This window comes from Coptis chinensis, chromosome 7, assembly GCF_015680905.1.
Source record: "Coptis chinensis isolate HL-2020 chromosome 7, ASM1568090v1, whole genome shotgun sequence".
Lineage (NCBI taxonomy): Eukaryota > Viridiplantae > Streptophyta > Magnoliopsida > Ranunculales > Ranunculaceae > Coptis > Coptis chinensis.
This window is the reverse complement of record NC_141462.1, coordinates 95,940,679-95,956,530: the sequence shown is the minus strand read 5'-3', so window position 1 is coordinate 95,956,530 and position 15,852 is coordinate 95,940,679. Positions and strand designations below refer to the sequence as shown.

General features: G+C 36.4%; 1 protein-coding gene across 1 annotated transcript; it reads right to left on the bottom strand.

Moving 5' to 3' along the window:
- Nucleotides 1-4,091: 4,091 nt before the first annotated feature.
- On the bottom strand, nucleotides 4,092-6,162 carry LOC147490271 (putative WRKY transcription factor 70). The gene is made up of 3 exons (XM_086571079.1): nucleotides 5,670-6,162; nucleotides 5,398-5,502; nucleotides 4,092-4,850 (listed from the first exon to the last, which is right to left on the bottom strand). The coding sequence occupies exons 1-3, from the start codon at nucleotides 6,017-6,019 to the stop codon at nucleotides 4,298-4,300; spliced, it is 1,008 nt and encodes a 335-aa protein (XP_086427205.1). The 5' UTR covers nucleotides 6,020-6,162; the 3' UTR covers nucleotides 4,092-4,297.
- Nucleotides 6,163-15,852: the final 9,690 nt, after the last annotated feature.

Below are 15,852 nucleotides of genomic sequence, written 5' to 3'. Positions count from 1 at the left end.
ACTTATTATAGCAGCTGCTATCGAAGGTCTTAACTTTGACTGAGTTTTTTATTTTTTCCAAATTTAAGACCCTTTTAGCATCCCCATTGAAATGACATTTTTGTGGTTGGGGTGTTATATTTGCTTTTAACAGCTCATATAGCCCCATTGGATTTGTTATAATTAAGAGATAATTTGTTTTTATTTATTCTCTATAACCTTTTTTGCTTAGACAAAGTTTGTAGTGACCTCAGTGCCACAGGACTGCGGCCGCTAGCATTCTTCATTTGGAACACGATAATAAGTTCCACTGAAATCCAATCTACTTAGCCTACAAACAGCTGGCGCCTATCTAGAATTCTAGACCAGTTGTTTTTTCTTTTTTTGGGTCACCTATATAGACTAGTTCAATCACTTCAATGCGCATATCATATGCTATTTACTTCATTTTATATATTAGGCTTGGGTGTGAATGTGTGATGCATGTTTACATTGTGCACTTGGACACAAAAGAAGTGCATTAATAGTAATAACTATCTTTATCAACAAAAAAAAAAAAGTGCATTAATAGTTCTCATCGATCTGATCCGAATTGGTCTTATGAGTACTCTTGATATTATTACGCAAGGACGTTGTATCAGCTAAAAGATAACTTTCTCACTTTTCAGTTGTTCGTATTATGTAGTCATTCATGTCTACAGTCTACTACACGCGTTTTACTACACGCTAAACGCGTGTCTAAATCCATACCATCATATTTTGTGGTCCAAGCATTCCTGAAACACTCAAATTACCATTACCGTATTAATAGCATCTCTAGGTGTACGTATTCATGTTAGCATCCTTTAAATTTGAAGGAATGCGTCGGAATTTCCTGAAATACCATCTCTAGGTGGTCGTATTCGTGGTTGTATTACCTGTTTATTCGCAAATTTGGCAATTTGGAAGCGGATGCGGAGCGACATTGGTAATGTCGCGCACCATTGCAAATGTCATCCTACATCTTTTTTGACTTTGACCGGCACCACTACGCCCAGTTGTACTGTCGCGCGCCACTCCTAATGTCGCTTGCTCCAACAAAAAAAAAAACAGGCAAAAAAGGCCGGATTTCTACATCCTATATATATCTACACTCATCTCCTTCTTCATTTTACACACTCAACTCAAACATTTGTATCAAACAACTCAACCATTTCACATCAATCCTTAACAAACAACACACACATTGCGAAAAAATTGATAATGAAGTGTATGAGATTTTTCCCCTTCAATCTTCATCTTCATCTTCATCGTCGTCTTCTTCTTCATCTCTTCCAGCGGAAAACTCAGTAGATAGTCTTAATGAAGAATTTGTTAACATCATACCCCTTATGAAGCACACTTTGGCTGTACTTGCACAAGCACAAGTCCATATTCCGAAGGCACCACATGATGGTTCAAAGAAGGGTCGAAAAATTAAACATAGAAAGTATGCTCTGACTTTGGAAATCTTGAAGAACAACTACTTCGTCGATCGTCCTGTCTTTCCGAAAGAGGATTTCAAACGGCGCTTTCGTATGAAAAAATCATTATTTCTTCACATCTTCAACGATATTCAGACTCATTTTAAGTTTTTTCAGCCTAAAGTTAACAATGCTGGTAAACCTAGTATAGATCCTCTGGTTAAGGTGGCTGCAGCTTTGCGTATTTTTGGTTATGGCACGGTGTCTGATCAACTTGACGATCAATTATACATTTCCGAGCAAAGTGGAAACCAGGCGTTGAGGCATTTCTATGATGCAATTATCAAATTGTACGGTTCGATCTACTTGCGAAGGCCAAATATTACGATACTGTAACGCTTTGCTTGCACATTCGCCACACGGATAGCCGGTATGTTGGGAAGCATTGATTGTATGCATTGGGAATGACATAATTGTCCAACCGGATGGCAAGGTGCTTACGGTGGTCGCTTACGGAAAACCATCCCGTTATTCTCGGCCGCTGCAAACCCGAAGACACGTGGATATGGCATTCTTTCTTTGGGATGTTAGGGTCACACAATGACATCAACGTGTTGGACAACTCGCCGATATTTGAGTACGTGATCAATGGTACTTCTCTACCTGTTTATTTTGATGTAAATTAGCATAGCTATATATAATATGGGTTATTATTTAGCTGATGGTATCTATCATGACTATGCGGCATTTATACAAACAATTTCAAACTCTAATGCTCTAAAGACGAAGTGGTTCGCAACGATGCAAGAAGCTGCAAGAAAAGATATTGAAAGAGCTTTTGGGGTTTTGCAAGCTAAATTTGGGATTTTGAAGAAAGCTTGCAAATTATGGCATGTGGAGACAGTGGGTACTGTTATGAGAGCATGTATCATATTGCACAATATGGTAATCGGAGCTAAAAGTAAAAATTATGAAATGAGGAGGTACATTCCTGATCCAGAAGGGCAACCACAGATCCCACCTACTCGGGAACACTACATTGAGGGGACTCGACGAGTTCAATCAAAGACTATGCATGATAAACTTAAAAGCGACCTTGTCGAGCATCAATGGAGCATTAGGGGTGACCGACATTGATTGTTATAATTTAATTTCGTATATGCATATTTATTTTTAATCATCAATAAACAATGTTAATCAATTTCTATTTTATTTTAATTTAAACTAATATATATTTATATAAAATTAAAGTTTATTCATATTAAAAAAAAATTATTTTATATAGTCATAGAAAATAAAATGATTAACATTAACCACTCATATTACAACACTCTAACTACTCTTAACATTTTCCATTACAGCACCTAACCACTCACATTTTCCACACACCAAACACTTCAATAGATCAAGACATTTTCCTTCAAGGTTCGCAAACTTTTTCAGCTCTCTAATACCATCACAACCATTTGAGCATGCCATCTGCGCATAGGGGTAATACCTATACCAATGATCATCCTCGCCACAACACGTGCATATCAACAAACTGTCTCCATATATATATTCCATACCAGGACATATACCATTTGGACATTTCAAAAATCTTACTTCTTCTCCATCTTCGTTACAACTTCTATGTATGAGCAAATAACCTTGACAATGTGGTGCTTCAGGGCACCTTTTGTTCAGATACTTGCATGATAACGCAAGGTGTTTTCTTGAGGTGCAAATTTGGCACCTCTCTTGATCGAGTGTATCAAAATAACATGATTGTTGAGTTGATTCGGCAACGTCGGTGTGTTGGCTAGTTTTTTGCAATGATGAAGAAGAACTCATAGTTGTGGAGATAGTTTTGGAGAGTTGGGTGAGAATAAAGCAATTTCTTAAAATGCCAAAGTTTGTACTCGATAGCACGCGCCATTAATACTGGCACGCGACAGTATCAATGACACGCGACACTGGTACTGGCGCGCGCTAGTACTAATGGCGCGGTTGGTGGCCCCTACGATCAAATTTGCGGGCGAAATTTGCGACCACCTAGAGTTGGTCGAAATTTGCGACCAGTTTTTGTGGTCGCATTCTTCAAATATGAAGAGTATGCTACCACCACCTAGAGATGCTCTAACGTGGGGAAAGATTCATTCTTCCTATCGACAAATGAAAAAGTCTCACTATTACACTATTGCTATGATCAAACTACAGGCAATGGAACGAAGAATGAAATTGGCACAGAAACATAATATAACACGGATAGCAGCACAAATGGACTCCAACAATATGATATCTTTCAGAGTGGAAGAAAGCACCCATGAGTAGCAAACAAGACTGAGAAGAATTGAAGAAATGAAGGCAAAAATTGAATATTTTACTATATGCCGTATTTTTAGAGAAACTAATAGATTAGCAGATTTGTTAGCTTCATATATTCCAAATGTAAACTGGTTGGAAATAGAGCCTAGATCTTTTTCTGAAAAACTTAGAAGAATTGTAACTTATGATGCATTAGGGAAAGAGTATGTGAGAGTGTAACAAGCTTAGTTCTTTTAAATTCAATAAAAAGGGGTAGGGGACATTTATAAAAACCTCGCTTACCCACAAAAAATAAAAAAAATAAAAAAGTCCTAAACTCCCTAATCCCTATTCTATGTAGCCGAACTTAGTAACAGATCGATAAAACAGAAATTGACGAAATATATTCCCTACAGAAACAAATTTGTTGATACAATCTCTTTACTGCTAAAAACTTAAAGAGTTTAAACCCTGATAACAAGGTATATATTTGAACTATATATAGCTACATCCAAGTAAAAGATCATTCACATTATACAACAGAAGTTTCTGATACTACTACTACACCAAGATCCTAGAGAAGCTCGTGATCAACAAAAGAGAACATCTTGAAACTCCTGATCATCAGAAGAGAACACCAATCCATCGTCTAAGAATTGAATCCAGTCGGCCAAGTCCGATTTTTTTGAGCTTGTTGTACACGAATAAACACCCGAGACCACGTCTCCATAGTCAGATCCGGACGAAGATGCTAGCATTGTTGGGGGGCCAGATGACTCCAATGTAGTTAAATCCGGTGACACAATGTTGTACTGATTTGACGAAGATGATTGATTCTGGTTACTGGGTAGATTATCAAGTTTATTTTCCAATTTAAAGGAGGGAAATGAATCGAAAAAAGGTCGATAATCATCTTTATTAGGACCGGTTGCAAAGGTTGATTCAACATTGAAGAGATTGTGAGAGTTTGTAGAAGGAGAAGGAGAATGGTCTAGGATAAGTTGTGGTGATTTTAGTGGATCAGTGCACGTATGATGGCCAATGTAAGTAATCTTGTACATTGGGGGGTCGTCCTCAGTTTGCTGGACTTGTTTCATGGCCTGACATCCTTGATCAGTTTTGTGAGTGCACCTGAAGTAGTTCCTGTTGTTGATCATCACAAAATCTCTATCAGTCTTTTGTCCAAGCAAAATAGATATATCATCAAATGGACTATAACATCGATCATATTAAGCAAAAGGCATAACTGAAAAGTGGATTTTTTTTTTTTTTTTTTTGTTTTAAATGAGATTAGTAACTATTTGATGCTAGCGGGGTTTGAGCCCGAGACTTGTATCATCACCCAAAGGTTTTACCGATTTTGCTAGTGGACTAAGTGCATACTAACATCTGATTCTCGCCCCATGCCTAAAAAATACGTTTTAATACATAATATAATTTTTTTTGGGTACACCGTACACATACATACACATACAAATGATACAATACATAATATCATGACAGTCATTACTTTATTTCTATAATGTAAATATATAGTATTCCAAAAATACCAATTGATCGATAACTTATTCCGGAAGAAGTAGAATTCATTACAGAACATTACTGATAAATCTCCATCGTTGATAAATTGAACTATATTTATAATCAAACATAGAATATGAAATGAAAAAAGGAAATAAACAGCACAAACCTTGGAAATTTGGAACTGAGAATCTCTTTTTGGCCATATTTGCGCCAAGCATGACCATCATCAATTGGTTTCGGGCTTGTTGTTATCCACGAGTTCACGTTTTTTCTGTAGATAAAATGCATCAACCAAAATTAGTAATACAATTATGTCAACATTTTAACTAATAATCATTGAGGAGCACTGATATGTCCTTCACATATCATAATGACCAAACTAACCATGGAAAAGAAAGAAAAAAAAAAACGTGTGTAATAATAGAAACGTTAAATCACCTGCGCTTATAGCCTCCTCTCCGATCCTTCACTGCCGAAATTTTCCTTCTATCATTAGGATCTACACATTTTCCATCATCAGTAAAAGTTGAAGTAGCTTCTGCAGTCATGGGGCTTTGACACATATCCATGGCATTCACATCCGAACTCATAACCGAAATCGCGTTAGGAAACGATCCTATAATCTTCATAACAAAGGCTTCGGCCTTAGCCATTTCAAGAACATCAAGTGGCTTTTTGTTTTGAAGAAGAATTTGAAGTTGGGTTGCTGAGTCTCGACCTTCAATTAGCTTTTCGATCGCCTTTTTACGATCACTTGACATATTTTCCGACACAGTAGAGCACTCCATCGAACTCCCTCACTCTCTAGTACTCTTTACTTACTATTGTTTTTTATATTTTTCAGTGCTACTTGTGTTTTTTAATGAAATGAGAGCATAGAGTGTGGTTTTATACATTTATGTCTTCTATTTGTGGAAATGAGGATGAAGCTGCTAGGAAATTGAATGGAAAGTACTCCAGATAGGAAATTGCAAAGTAAATTCACTCGTCATTTTACGACATCAAAAAGTAGTATGCCGTACAACACGGTTATCCTATCCGCCACGTGGGACATAATGTGGCCCGGAAATGCCAAAAGCTTTGCGTATGAGTTGGGGATGGTTCAATGTAATGCATCATTTTATGATGTCGCGGTGTGTTAAATTTTCCACGTGGGCTTCCGTACATGTACGACAAACTAAGGGTGGAATTCAAGCTAAACAAGCCGAGCTTTACTATGCTCAAGCTCGGCTCGCTAATTACACGAGTTTTAAATTGAGCTCGAGCTCGGCTCATATAAGAACGAAATGAGCGGAGCTCGAGCTTAAACGAGCTAAGCCCAAGCCGAGCTCGAGCCCTCGATTATTTTACACTATAAATATGCTATTTGAACTAAACGAGCCGAGCTTCATCAAGCTCATTTGTTACACGAGCTTTTATTTGAGCTCGAGCTCGACTCATATAGTAAACGAGCGAGCTCGAGCCGAGCTTAAACGAGCCGAGCCCCGAACCCTCGGCTCAAATTCCACCCTTACGACTTACGACATACGATGTCAGAACTGCACACGTCACGTGTACGGTCACATTTTAATGTGTTTTGTTTTTTTTTTGGCTCCGGAATGTGGGTTGGCAGACTCGCCAACACTTGCGTTCACACTTCATGCTTCACAGTTCGTAGTGTTCACACTTCACACTACTAACTTTTTATAACTAACTATAACCAATAATTCCTTTTCGTTTTCCCCAAGACATTTACAGACGAGGTACCAACTACAAATTAGGGACAATTCATGTGCATGGTAAGGCAAGGCCATAAAAAGGATAAATTCTTGATTCGGGCATGATAATTGCAAATTATGCTCAAACCGACCGTGCCTTTTAATTTATCTCGTTTTTTGTGCCACTTTTGTATAAAACTCTAAAACTAATGTTTTTTCTTCATTTTCTTGATTGTCTCATCCATAGTTCGGAATTTTGGAATTTTCGAAATTCTGACAAATTCAAAAATCGGAATTCATTAAATTTCGACTTTTGTTGTATTCGGAATTTCGGATGATTTCGGAATTTCGGATATTTCGACCCTATATTCGGAATTCCGTTTTTTTGAAAAACCGAAATTCCGGACGGAATTCCAGAGTTTCGTTCGGAATCACGAACTATGGTCTCATCTTTTTCGTTTTTGTAAGGTTTTTCATTGTGGACAACAATACAAATCTTGATAATAGTATAGTTCTTATTGTTTTCAGTGTTAGTTTGTTTTTAGGTAGTCTTGAGTTTGTTTTTACATAGTAATGTTTGTTTGTTTGTTTGTTTTTTTTTTTTTTTTTTTTTTTTTGTTTCCATGCTTGTATTAACTATTTTCATGTTGATTTTGTTATTATTGTATTTATAAAAGTTTTATGTCATAAATGTAGAAAACAATAAAGTCGTGGTTTTTGTTATTCTCTAAACTTTAGTGAGTTTCATTTTTCTTCTATATATTTTTTGAAAAAGTTGAGTGAAGTGGCTTAGTGATTTTTTTTTTAAGTGAAAATTTTTATTAATAATGATAACGAGTTTTACAAATGATTAAGACAAGTATATATGCAACAAGCTGCGCTGCAAGTCATTTCTGAATGATAAATTATATCCTCCTAAATGCAAACTTGTTAGAACCAGCTGTAAGACCCCACATTATTTTTATATTATTTCGTAACAATATTTAGCATTTTGGAATTTGATATTTATTTCTTGGTTAATGGGATAGTAAATGTGGGCTTGACTTTTTGATAGAAAAAGAAAAGAGGAAAAACAAGTATTTTGAATTTTGAATGTTGTGTAGAGATTTTTAATACTTGGAAAGTTTTCAAAAGATATATTAATATAAGATATATAATAAATATAGTACTTATAGTATAGAAGAATATTTTATAATTAGGAATAGAGATAGTTGGTAAAATAGGAAGTTTCTAAAATGTTAAGCAGAATATAAATTCTTTAGAATGGAAGGATTTATCAAAAATAAAGGATTTTCAGAAAAATAAGTTTTTAAAACTAAACAGCCTAAAAACAAAGAAGAACATAGACAAGGCGGATCATGCGTCTTCTAGCTAACTTGAGATTGGTTTTATCGCGTAATTTTCTATATACTCTGTTTCGGCGATACGAGAAGTGAGTAGTTATATTTTCTTTTTTGTTTCACCGAACCTACGGGTACAAAGAAAAAGCTGTATTGTTAGAGTTTTTCCTCTCAATTTCTTTGTGCTGCCCTTATGCTTCTTTCGATATTTTTCTTATCGCGTTCAAGTGTCAAACTTGCCGAATTGTTAAACTGGTTACAGTTATATATTATTTGTTTTTCTTGATTATTGAAATTATTGGACGGTTGGAACTCTGAAGAAGTTAATGGCGGCACGAGCCCCAGGAATCGTACTGGATTTTATTTGAACCTTTATTATGTTGTTGTTTTGGTTGGATTATGATTGGTGATAGTGGGGTGATGGAGTGCTGGATTGGGTGGGGGCTATTGAAGCTTTGAAAAAGGTTGTAATGACGTTGAACGCGATTTGTGAGGAGTGAGGAGTTTGGGTTTTTGTTTATACCCAAACGTTTGGTTTTTTATGGAGATCAAAACCGAACCAATTGGTGGTGGGTGGTGGTTGGCAGAGGAGCTGTTGAAGCTCCGAAGAAATGGTGGTCGAGATCTGTTGGGGAGTGATTTCAAAAGTTAATGAAATCGAGTTTTATGTTTACTAAAGTAGTAGGGGTTTTGTCCAGGAGTCAAACCGCGGGGATGAGAGTGGAGGAAGAGGAGAGTTGGTGGCTGGAACTCGAGTTGGTGGTGGAGGAGAGCGCTGGTGAGGAAGAGGAAGACCAGAGACTCTGTTCTCTTAGTTGGGCCTTAGGCCGGAATTTCTATTTTGTTTGGTTGGGCCGAAACCAATTAGTTGGTTTCCTTGGGCCAGTTTTCTATTTTTTTTTTTTTTTTTGGTCCATATAACTTAAAATGGGTTAGGTTGTATAAATAGGTTGTTTAGACTTTTGGGCCTTAGTTTTGGGTCTTGTTTGGGTTAGTTGGATTAGGACCATGGGTTGAACTGTTTTAAACATGGGTTTGCATTAGGACCCGTTTGGATGAACACTGGTTTGGGACTGGTGATTGTTGGGTTTGGCCCTTTGACTATTGACCGTTGACCGTTGATTGTTGATTGTTTATTGTGTTACATTTTTTTATATATTAAATTTTATGGACTAATCAAATGGTAGAATGTTGTGGAAGCCTGTATAAACCGATTTGTCATTATTTAAGAAAGATTTGACGTTGATATTGTGCAATTTTTGACATGTGACAAGATTGAAATTTTAAGAGACATTATATTCCTAAAACACTATAAAAAAATGTTATGCGGTACGTTTGGAGCAATTGTGACATTATGTGGTATGTTGAAATTGTTGTTCTGTTAAATGATATGATATGTTAGGATATATATTAAATGAGATAATTTTGAGAAATAAATGTAAATGTTCCGTCATTATATCTGTGAGATGCTACTATGAGGTAGTATGATATTTGTGGATATTTCCAAAGGAATTGTGGTTTAGTGCCATATATTTTAGTTAACACGTGAAAGAATGAAAATAAGAGGTATTGTGATATTTCAAAATAATGTGGCCTAGTGCAATAATTTATTTTGGCACGTGATAGAGTGAGATGGTTATGAGATACAAATGTATGATACCTGAATAAATTACGTAACGAAAATCCTAGAACCTAGCTACCACAACTCATGTGATTGCCCCTTGTGTAGGGTGTATGAGATGTTGATTGACCCATGTGTAGGGCAATCATAGCCGAATAGTGGCTTGATTATCTCGTTCGCAAAATTAGAACGAGACACGCGATATTTTATGTTGAATAGTGGCAGTACCCATGTAATGACGTTCGTGTGGGGGTTACTTGGTATGCGATATTCCGCTTAGGGTAATTACGCATGGAGTGGTTCATTACGTGAGGGGAGGCATGTAGATGTACATATTCGGCGTTGGGGAGCGATTGTGGTAGCCAGGGAAACTAGATAAGACATAGAGACAACATGATTCTAGAGACACGTACTTGAAGAAACTCTAAACAATAATTGTGATGATATATCAAAGTATACGTTAAATCTATAATAAATGATTTATTGTAAGTTATGTTGAATTCACAATGGTTTTGCAGAAGGGTGGGTTGAATTGATTATTTATGCAGGTGTGATCCACTCTGTGATTAGGCTTATACCAGTGTAAATATAGAGTAAATTTTAGTTTTGTTATTTTATTATTAGATGCAGTTGATTTAGTATTGTTTGAAGCTAAGACACCTCAGTGGAGGAACTAAATGCCTTATTATTATTGTATTGGAAGCTAAGGCGCCTTAGTGGTGGAACTACCTGCCTTATGGATTGTGTATATATATGTATAAGTATATTTTGTATTTTAGGGCTACTCATACCAGTATTATTTTAAAATGTTGACCCGATTTGCATGTTTGCTTATCGGGTGTGTTCATAAAATGAACCAAGTTGTTAAGTCTTGACATAATTATTATTGAAGAAGGTTAGTTGCTGCTTGTGGTTTGCGCTAGCGTCTCATTACAGGATATGTTTTGTTTTCCCTTGAGGTGCAATAGATTTTTAATTGAGACAATGTTTTGTATTTTCAGTTGTAATTATAATTAAAGAGTTGTTGAAAGAAAATTTGTAACTTAATCAAATTTGTGAATATTTGTAATGAAGAGAACTTTTGTTTATTTAAATTTTTATTGGTTTCCAATTATTGAAATAGTTAAACGGATAATGAATTTTTTGGAAGTTGAGAGTGCATCACACCTCGAAAATCGAAGAGTCGGGAACAAATATTATTTTTCTGATTTTGTCAAAATTCGAGGTGTGACACCAGCTGTCATTACGTTACTGTTCATAATTTTCTGCAACCTCTTAAGGAGTTCAATAGACTGTTGTGCCAAGAAACCGAAAGTGTCGAAACTGAACGGAATGAAACAATGTTGGTTAGCCCTACAAGTATTCTCGTATTTCTCAATCTTTCCTATTGCTTCTCTATTAGCTGTTTCTCCCACCTCAAAGGCTCCATTCCCAAGCCCTACCAACGGAGATGCTCCAGTTACATTAACACATGCATGCTTCCCCTCAGACCAACTGTAGATCAATACATCCGCATGCCTAAGCGTCGATCTACCCTCATTCGGATCAATGAGAAAATTGACAGGAGTCTTCTTCTTTACTTGTACCCCAACCCTCCAAAATGCATCACATAAAATGTCTCTAACATGATCATGTCGATATTTGAAACCTGAAAAATGTCTACAATGTACTGTATAGTCCCTGAAAGCATCCAATCTACTTTTTTTGCAAACAGGGCATAGACCACTATCAGAGTATAAAGGAATCATGAGACGGTACCGGATAATAGAACGATACTCCACCGGCGACATACGCTATCCAAGTCCCTCCATCGGAATAACAAGTAGAAAATCATTTGTGTGTTCTGACTGCAAGCATCTAATGATTGCTTTTTGACGAACAGATAACTCAAACTCCCTCTCAAAACCAGCAACAATCTTACCGTATAACGCTTCCGCCAAAACGTTTTGTGGTTTTGAAGGGATGGTAGCATTCATAGCCAGAGAATTGAGGTCAAAACCGGGTAAACAGAGACTTCATGCACTGCTAGCAACATCAAGAATCCCATCCAACGACATTAGACCACAACTCCTAAGAATGTGGTTTTGAAACTCAGAAGTCTGACAACGGGAAGCCACAAAAGCAAAAGTAGAGACATCAGTGGCACAATTAATAAATACCTAACCCACCAAGACGTAATGGGAGTGTCAATAAATGTCAATGCAAATCACCGAAGCCAGGACCATCAGAAACCACAATACCTTGGAGAACACTGCGGAGATGCTAATCAAAAGTCTTGGCTGACACTCTGAAAAAGGGTGGTGGACAAGTACGAATTGCGAAGACCAACTTAGAGAGCCCAACACAAGCTCGTAAAAGTGCTTACTCACACTATGGATCTTCCAATACAGCTAAACGGTCCATCAAAGTCATAGCCTTTTCAACACGCTTGCAAGCAAGGCCCATGACAAAGGATGAATCAGTGTTGATTGCACCTCCAAGTAACCTGAGCCCCTGCTGAGGATAGGACAAATGTGAAGGAAAGAGACCAGGAGTGGAGCGACGTGGATCCAGTGATGGCCAAAATATCTCAGTCTTAGCCACATTAAGAACCAGCTCGTAGGAAGGTCCTTCGTCCTGAATCATACCCAAAGCTGTCGCCACCTGTTCTGTATCTCCGATTAGAGTCTCATCATCTTGGTACCAAACCTGTAGCAATAACTGACAACTTGACTAGATTCGTAGAATCAGGGGATGTAACACCAGTGCAAAGAGAAGGGGACCCAAAGGGTCGCCAGTAGCACACCATATGTAGATATCCCCCAAATATAACCTCGCAGGTTAACAATACAAATACTCGACCCAAGGGGCAATAGCTGGGCAACAGATACGAACCTCTCTCAACATGGTAGTCCGATCAACCATGTTAAAAACACTCTAAAAATCTACAAGTAGCATCGAAAAAGAGGTATTGTCCCTGTTAGCATACACCATACGTATTCCCATTACGTTTTTTTTTTTATTTTTTTATTTTTATTTTTTTTTTAAATTTTTTTACAGAGATGGTGTACTTGGTTTTAGCTAAAAATTTCAGCATTGATTCCGCCATGGGTTGGTTGGATTCAGGGTGTTTATGGTAACTTTGATGTCTTGTGGGGTTTCTATTTTTGTTGTCTTGAATTTTTGTTTATATTGACTTCTTTTGAATTGCAACAAAGGTGAAATAAAAAATTAAGTGTCTTGAATTTGATATCCAGGGTTCGCTCGAGGTAACAAGTATATGCGAGACCACAAACATGACGGCATGTGTAGGAAAGTAATATCAATGTGTGGATGTGCACATGGCAGCTCAAAATTACTAATGGGGATGAAATAAAACATCTGACTGAAGTGCTCAAATTGTAGTGAGCTGCTTAATGAAGAAATTCCAAGAAGTGCTTCTTGTGGAAAACAATTGTGTTTTAAAAGAAAATGTGTTAGTTCATCAAAAATGTTCTTTTAACCAAATTAACCTTGTGGACGGAACAATAGGTAAATGAGAAACTTCATTTACGTTATTGTTAGTGCCAGTACGTGCATGCTTTCGTTGGTGACAGTTATAAACGTTTTATTTACTAGGCAATTTTCTTGATCAACCGTCAATTTGAACTCATCAAATTGAATATGTGGAGATTCATGACGCCGTTGAAAGGGTCCCAGAGAGCTTGTCAACGTTCGAAAATGTCATGGCAGGTGAGGGTTGAATTGGCCAACATGTTGTAGGAATGTAAATGAGAAAGTTACTGGTACATCCCTTTCCAATTATTGAATGTTCGTTTTACCATTTTAGATTGTATCCCCAATAGAAGCTCAATTTGGTACTTCAGAGAGAAAAGAAGAAAGTGTACCACCATCAACTACCACCCCAACAAGTGACAAAGTCTTCCTTTTCTTGTTTGATTTGTTCACATCCAAAACAACTTTCTCTTTTACATCTTTTGGAACATGTGGACATCTTTAAATATCTAGTCCTGGTATTTTAGACAAATGCACTTTCAACCTTGATGCTCTTCTAGAATATCTCTTATCGCAATATTTGCATACAAAATGAGTTTTCAAATCCTCTGCATATTCTCATACAGGATCTTTTGCTCTCACCATTTTGACTTCTTCACTAAGAATTATTTCTGTAAACTTACACCTTGGTTTCTTCTTAACTTCTTCTTCAAAGTTGGTGGGAACTGGGAAGTGGGAACGATGGGTTAATTTGTTATTGGAAAGTTGCAAACAATAAAAATAAAAAGAAAAATCTTTCTTATCGAGTTCTCTGATTTCACTCAATTGATTGATATTCTCTAGGTGTCTATTTTCCATTTTTCCCACGTACCATTTAGTTTCTCCCTTTTTTATTAGCTTCTTTTTCAATTTCAATTATAATGAATCCCGTATTTTTAGGATTTTAATTAATACGGGATTACTATTCGAGAGAATAATTAATGTATGCCGAATTAACGTATTAATCCGTATCATTGAAATATTCGACCTTATTAAACATTTGCCGATTTAAACAGTAAATTCATGAATTATTCACCGAATTGCTAACTATGCTTCCCACAATTGGGTCATCAGTTTCATAAACTGAGAGCTGAAGAAGAGATGCTACAGTATTGTATCGATCTTTCACTGGCATATTAGAACAGTGACCAGTAAGAAAACTCAATATGATTTTAACCAGACTTTTCCCGATTCCCAATCAGTTCGTTTTTCATATCCACCTTCTCAAGTGGACTTGGTAGAGATCGAGAAATCCCATAGCTGAACTGCACACACTCGGAAATGATGGACAACGTACTACGAAAATGATGCATGAAGCAACTAAGTATATAAAGAAATGTATTATACTATATATCTGAATAGTGCCATTTTTTTAATTATGAACTGTGCTGTGTGTCATGTTCTTTCTTTGGAGGTTCAGCATCACCACATCTGTGTTTGGCAAGGTTTTCCCTTGAAAATTTGTTGTAACAACCATTTTTTTCGTATGGTTGATTGGTGGATGATTTTGTTACAAATAATCTGTTGATCTTGCGAATCAATGAGTATGTATTTTTATCTGCATGAGGATAGCCAGTCGAAGGTGACAATTGTCATCCGTAGACTTGTTAGAATTGATCCTGAACTTAGACTCACGTCTGATGATGGGCCATTGCAGAACTTCGATAACTGTGTATGAATTCCATGAAATTTTGGGGTCTACCAGAAATACAATGCAGAATAGAAGCAAAAATTCAGTAGGCACAACCAGCATGTCATCTGGCTAGAGTGCAAGACCCTATGTTCCGAGATGTTCCAAGTTAAAGTTTAAAGGATAGGGCTTTTGGCCGAAGATTTATAAACAAGCTGATCCTGTATAACAATGACAGTCGAATTCAGATTATCCTATTCAATGTAGGATATCTGGATTCTGGACCAAACTGAATTAAGTTTCAGATAAAAAAAACTTATTTAACGACAAGATTGGATTTTCTTTTTGTCTTTTCCTTTGGCAGAAGAGTGAAGAAATGTTCAGATCTCATAGATAAACTCAATTAACAGCAAATATCTAATTAGATTATCTAACTTTATCAAATCGTATTTATATGAAAACACATGACATTGTTTCTACATCCCACCTCTACGAGGAGCCCATTTGGGCAGTAACCAAAGTAAACTTTTTAACCCTACATAACAAAAGAAACATGAGATCATAAATAGATAATTCTAATTTCACAAAATCACAGAGGAATGGTTCCCAATTTTTTGAACATCACTACAAATACATGGATTCAGTGTACAATTTCATTTTGTGGTAGTGATCGATCGGCTTTTCCATTACATATTGAATTTCTACATTTCATAAATTATATAAACCAAGTATATAATTTACTTCATAATCAATCTATACATTGTGCCGGACCTCTATTAAATAACACGTTAAACAAATATTTACATCTCATTTGTTATTA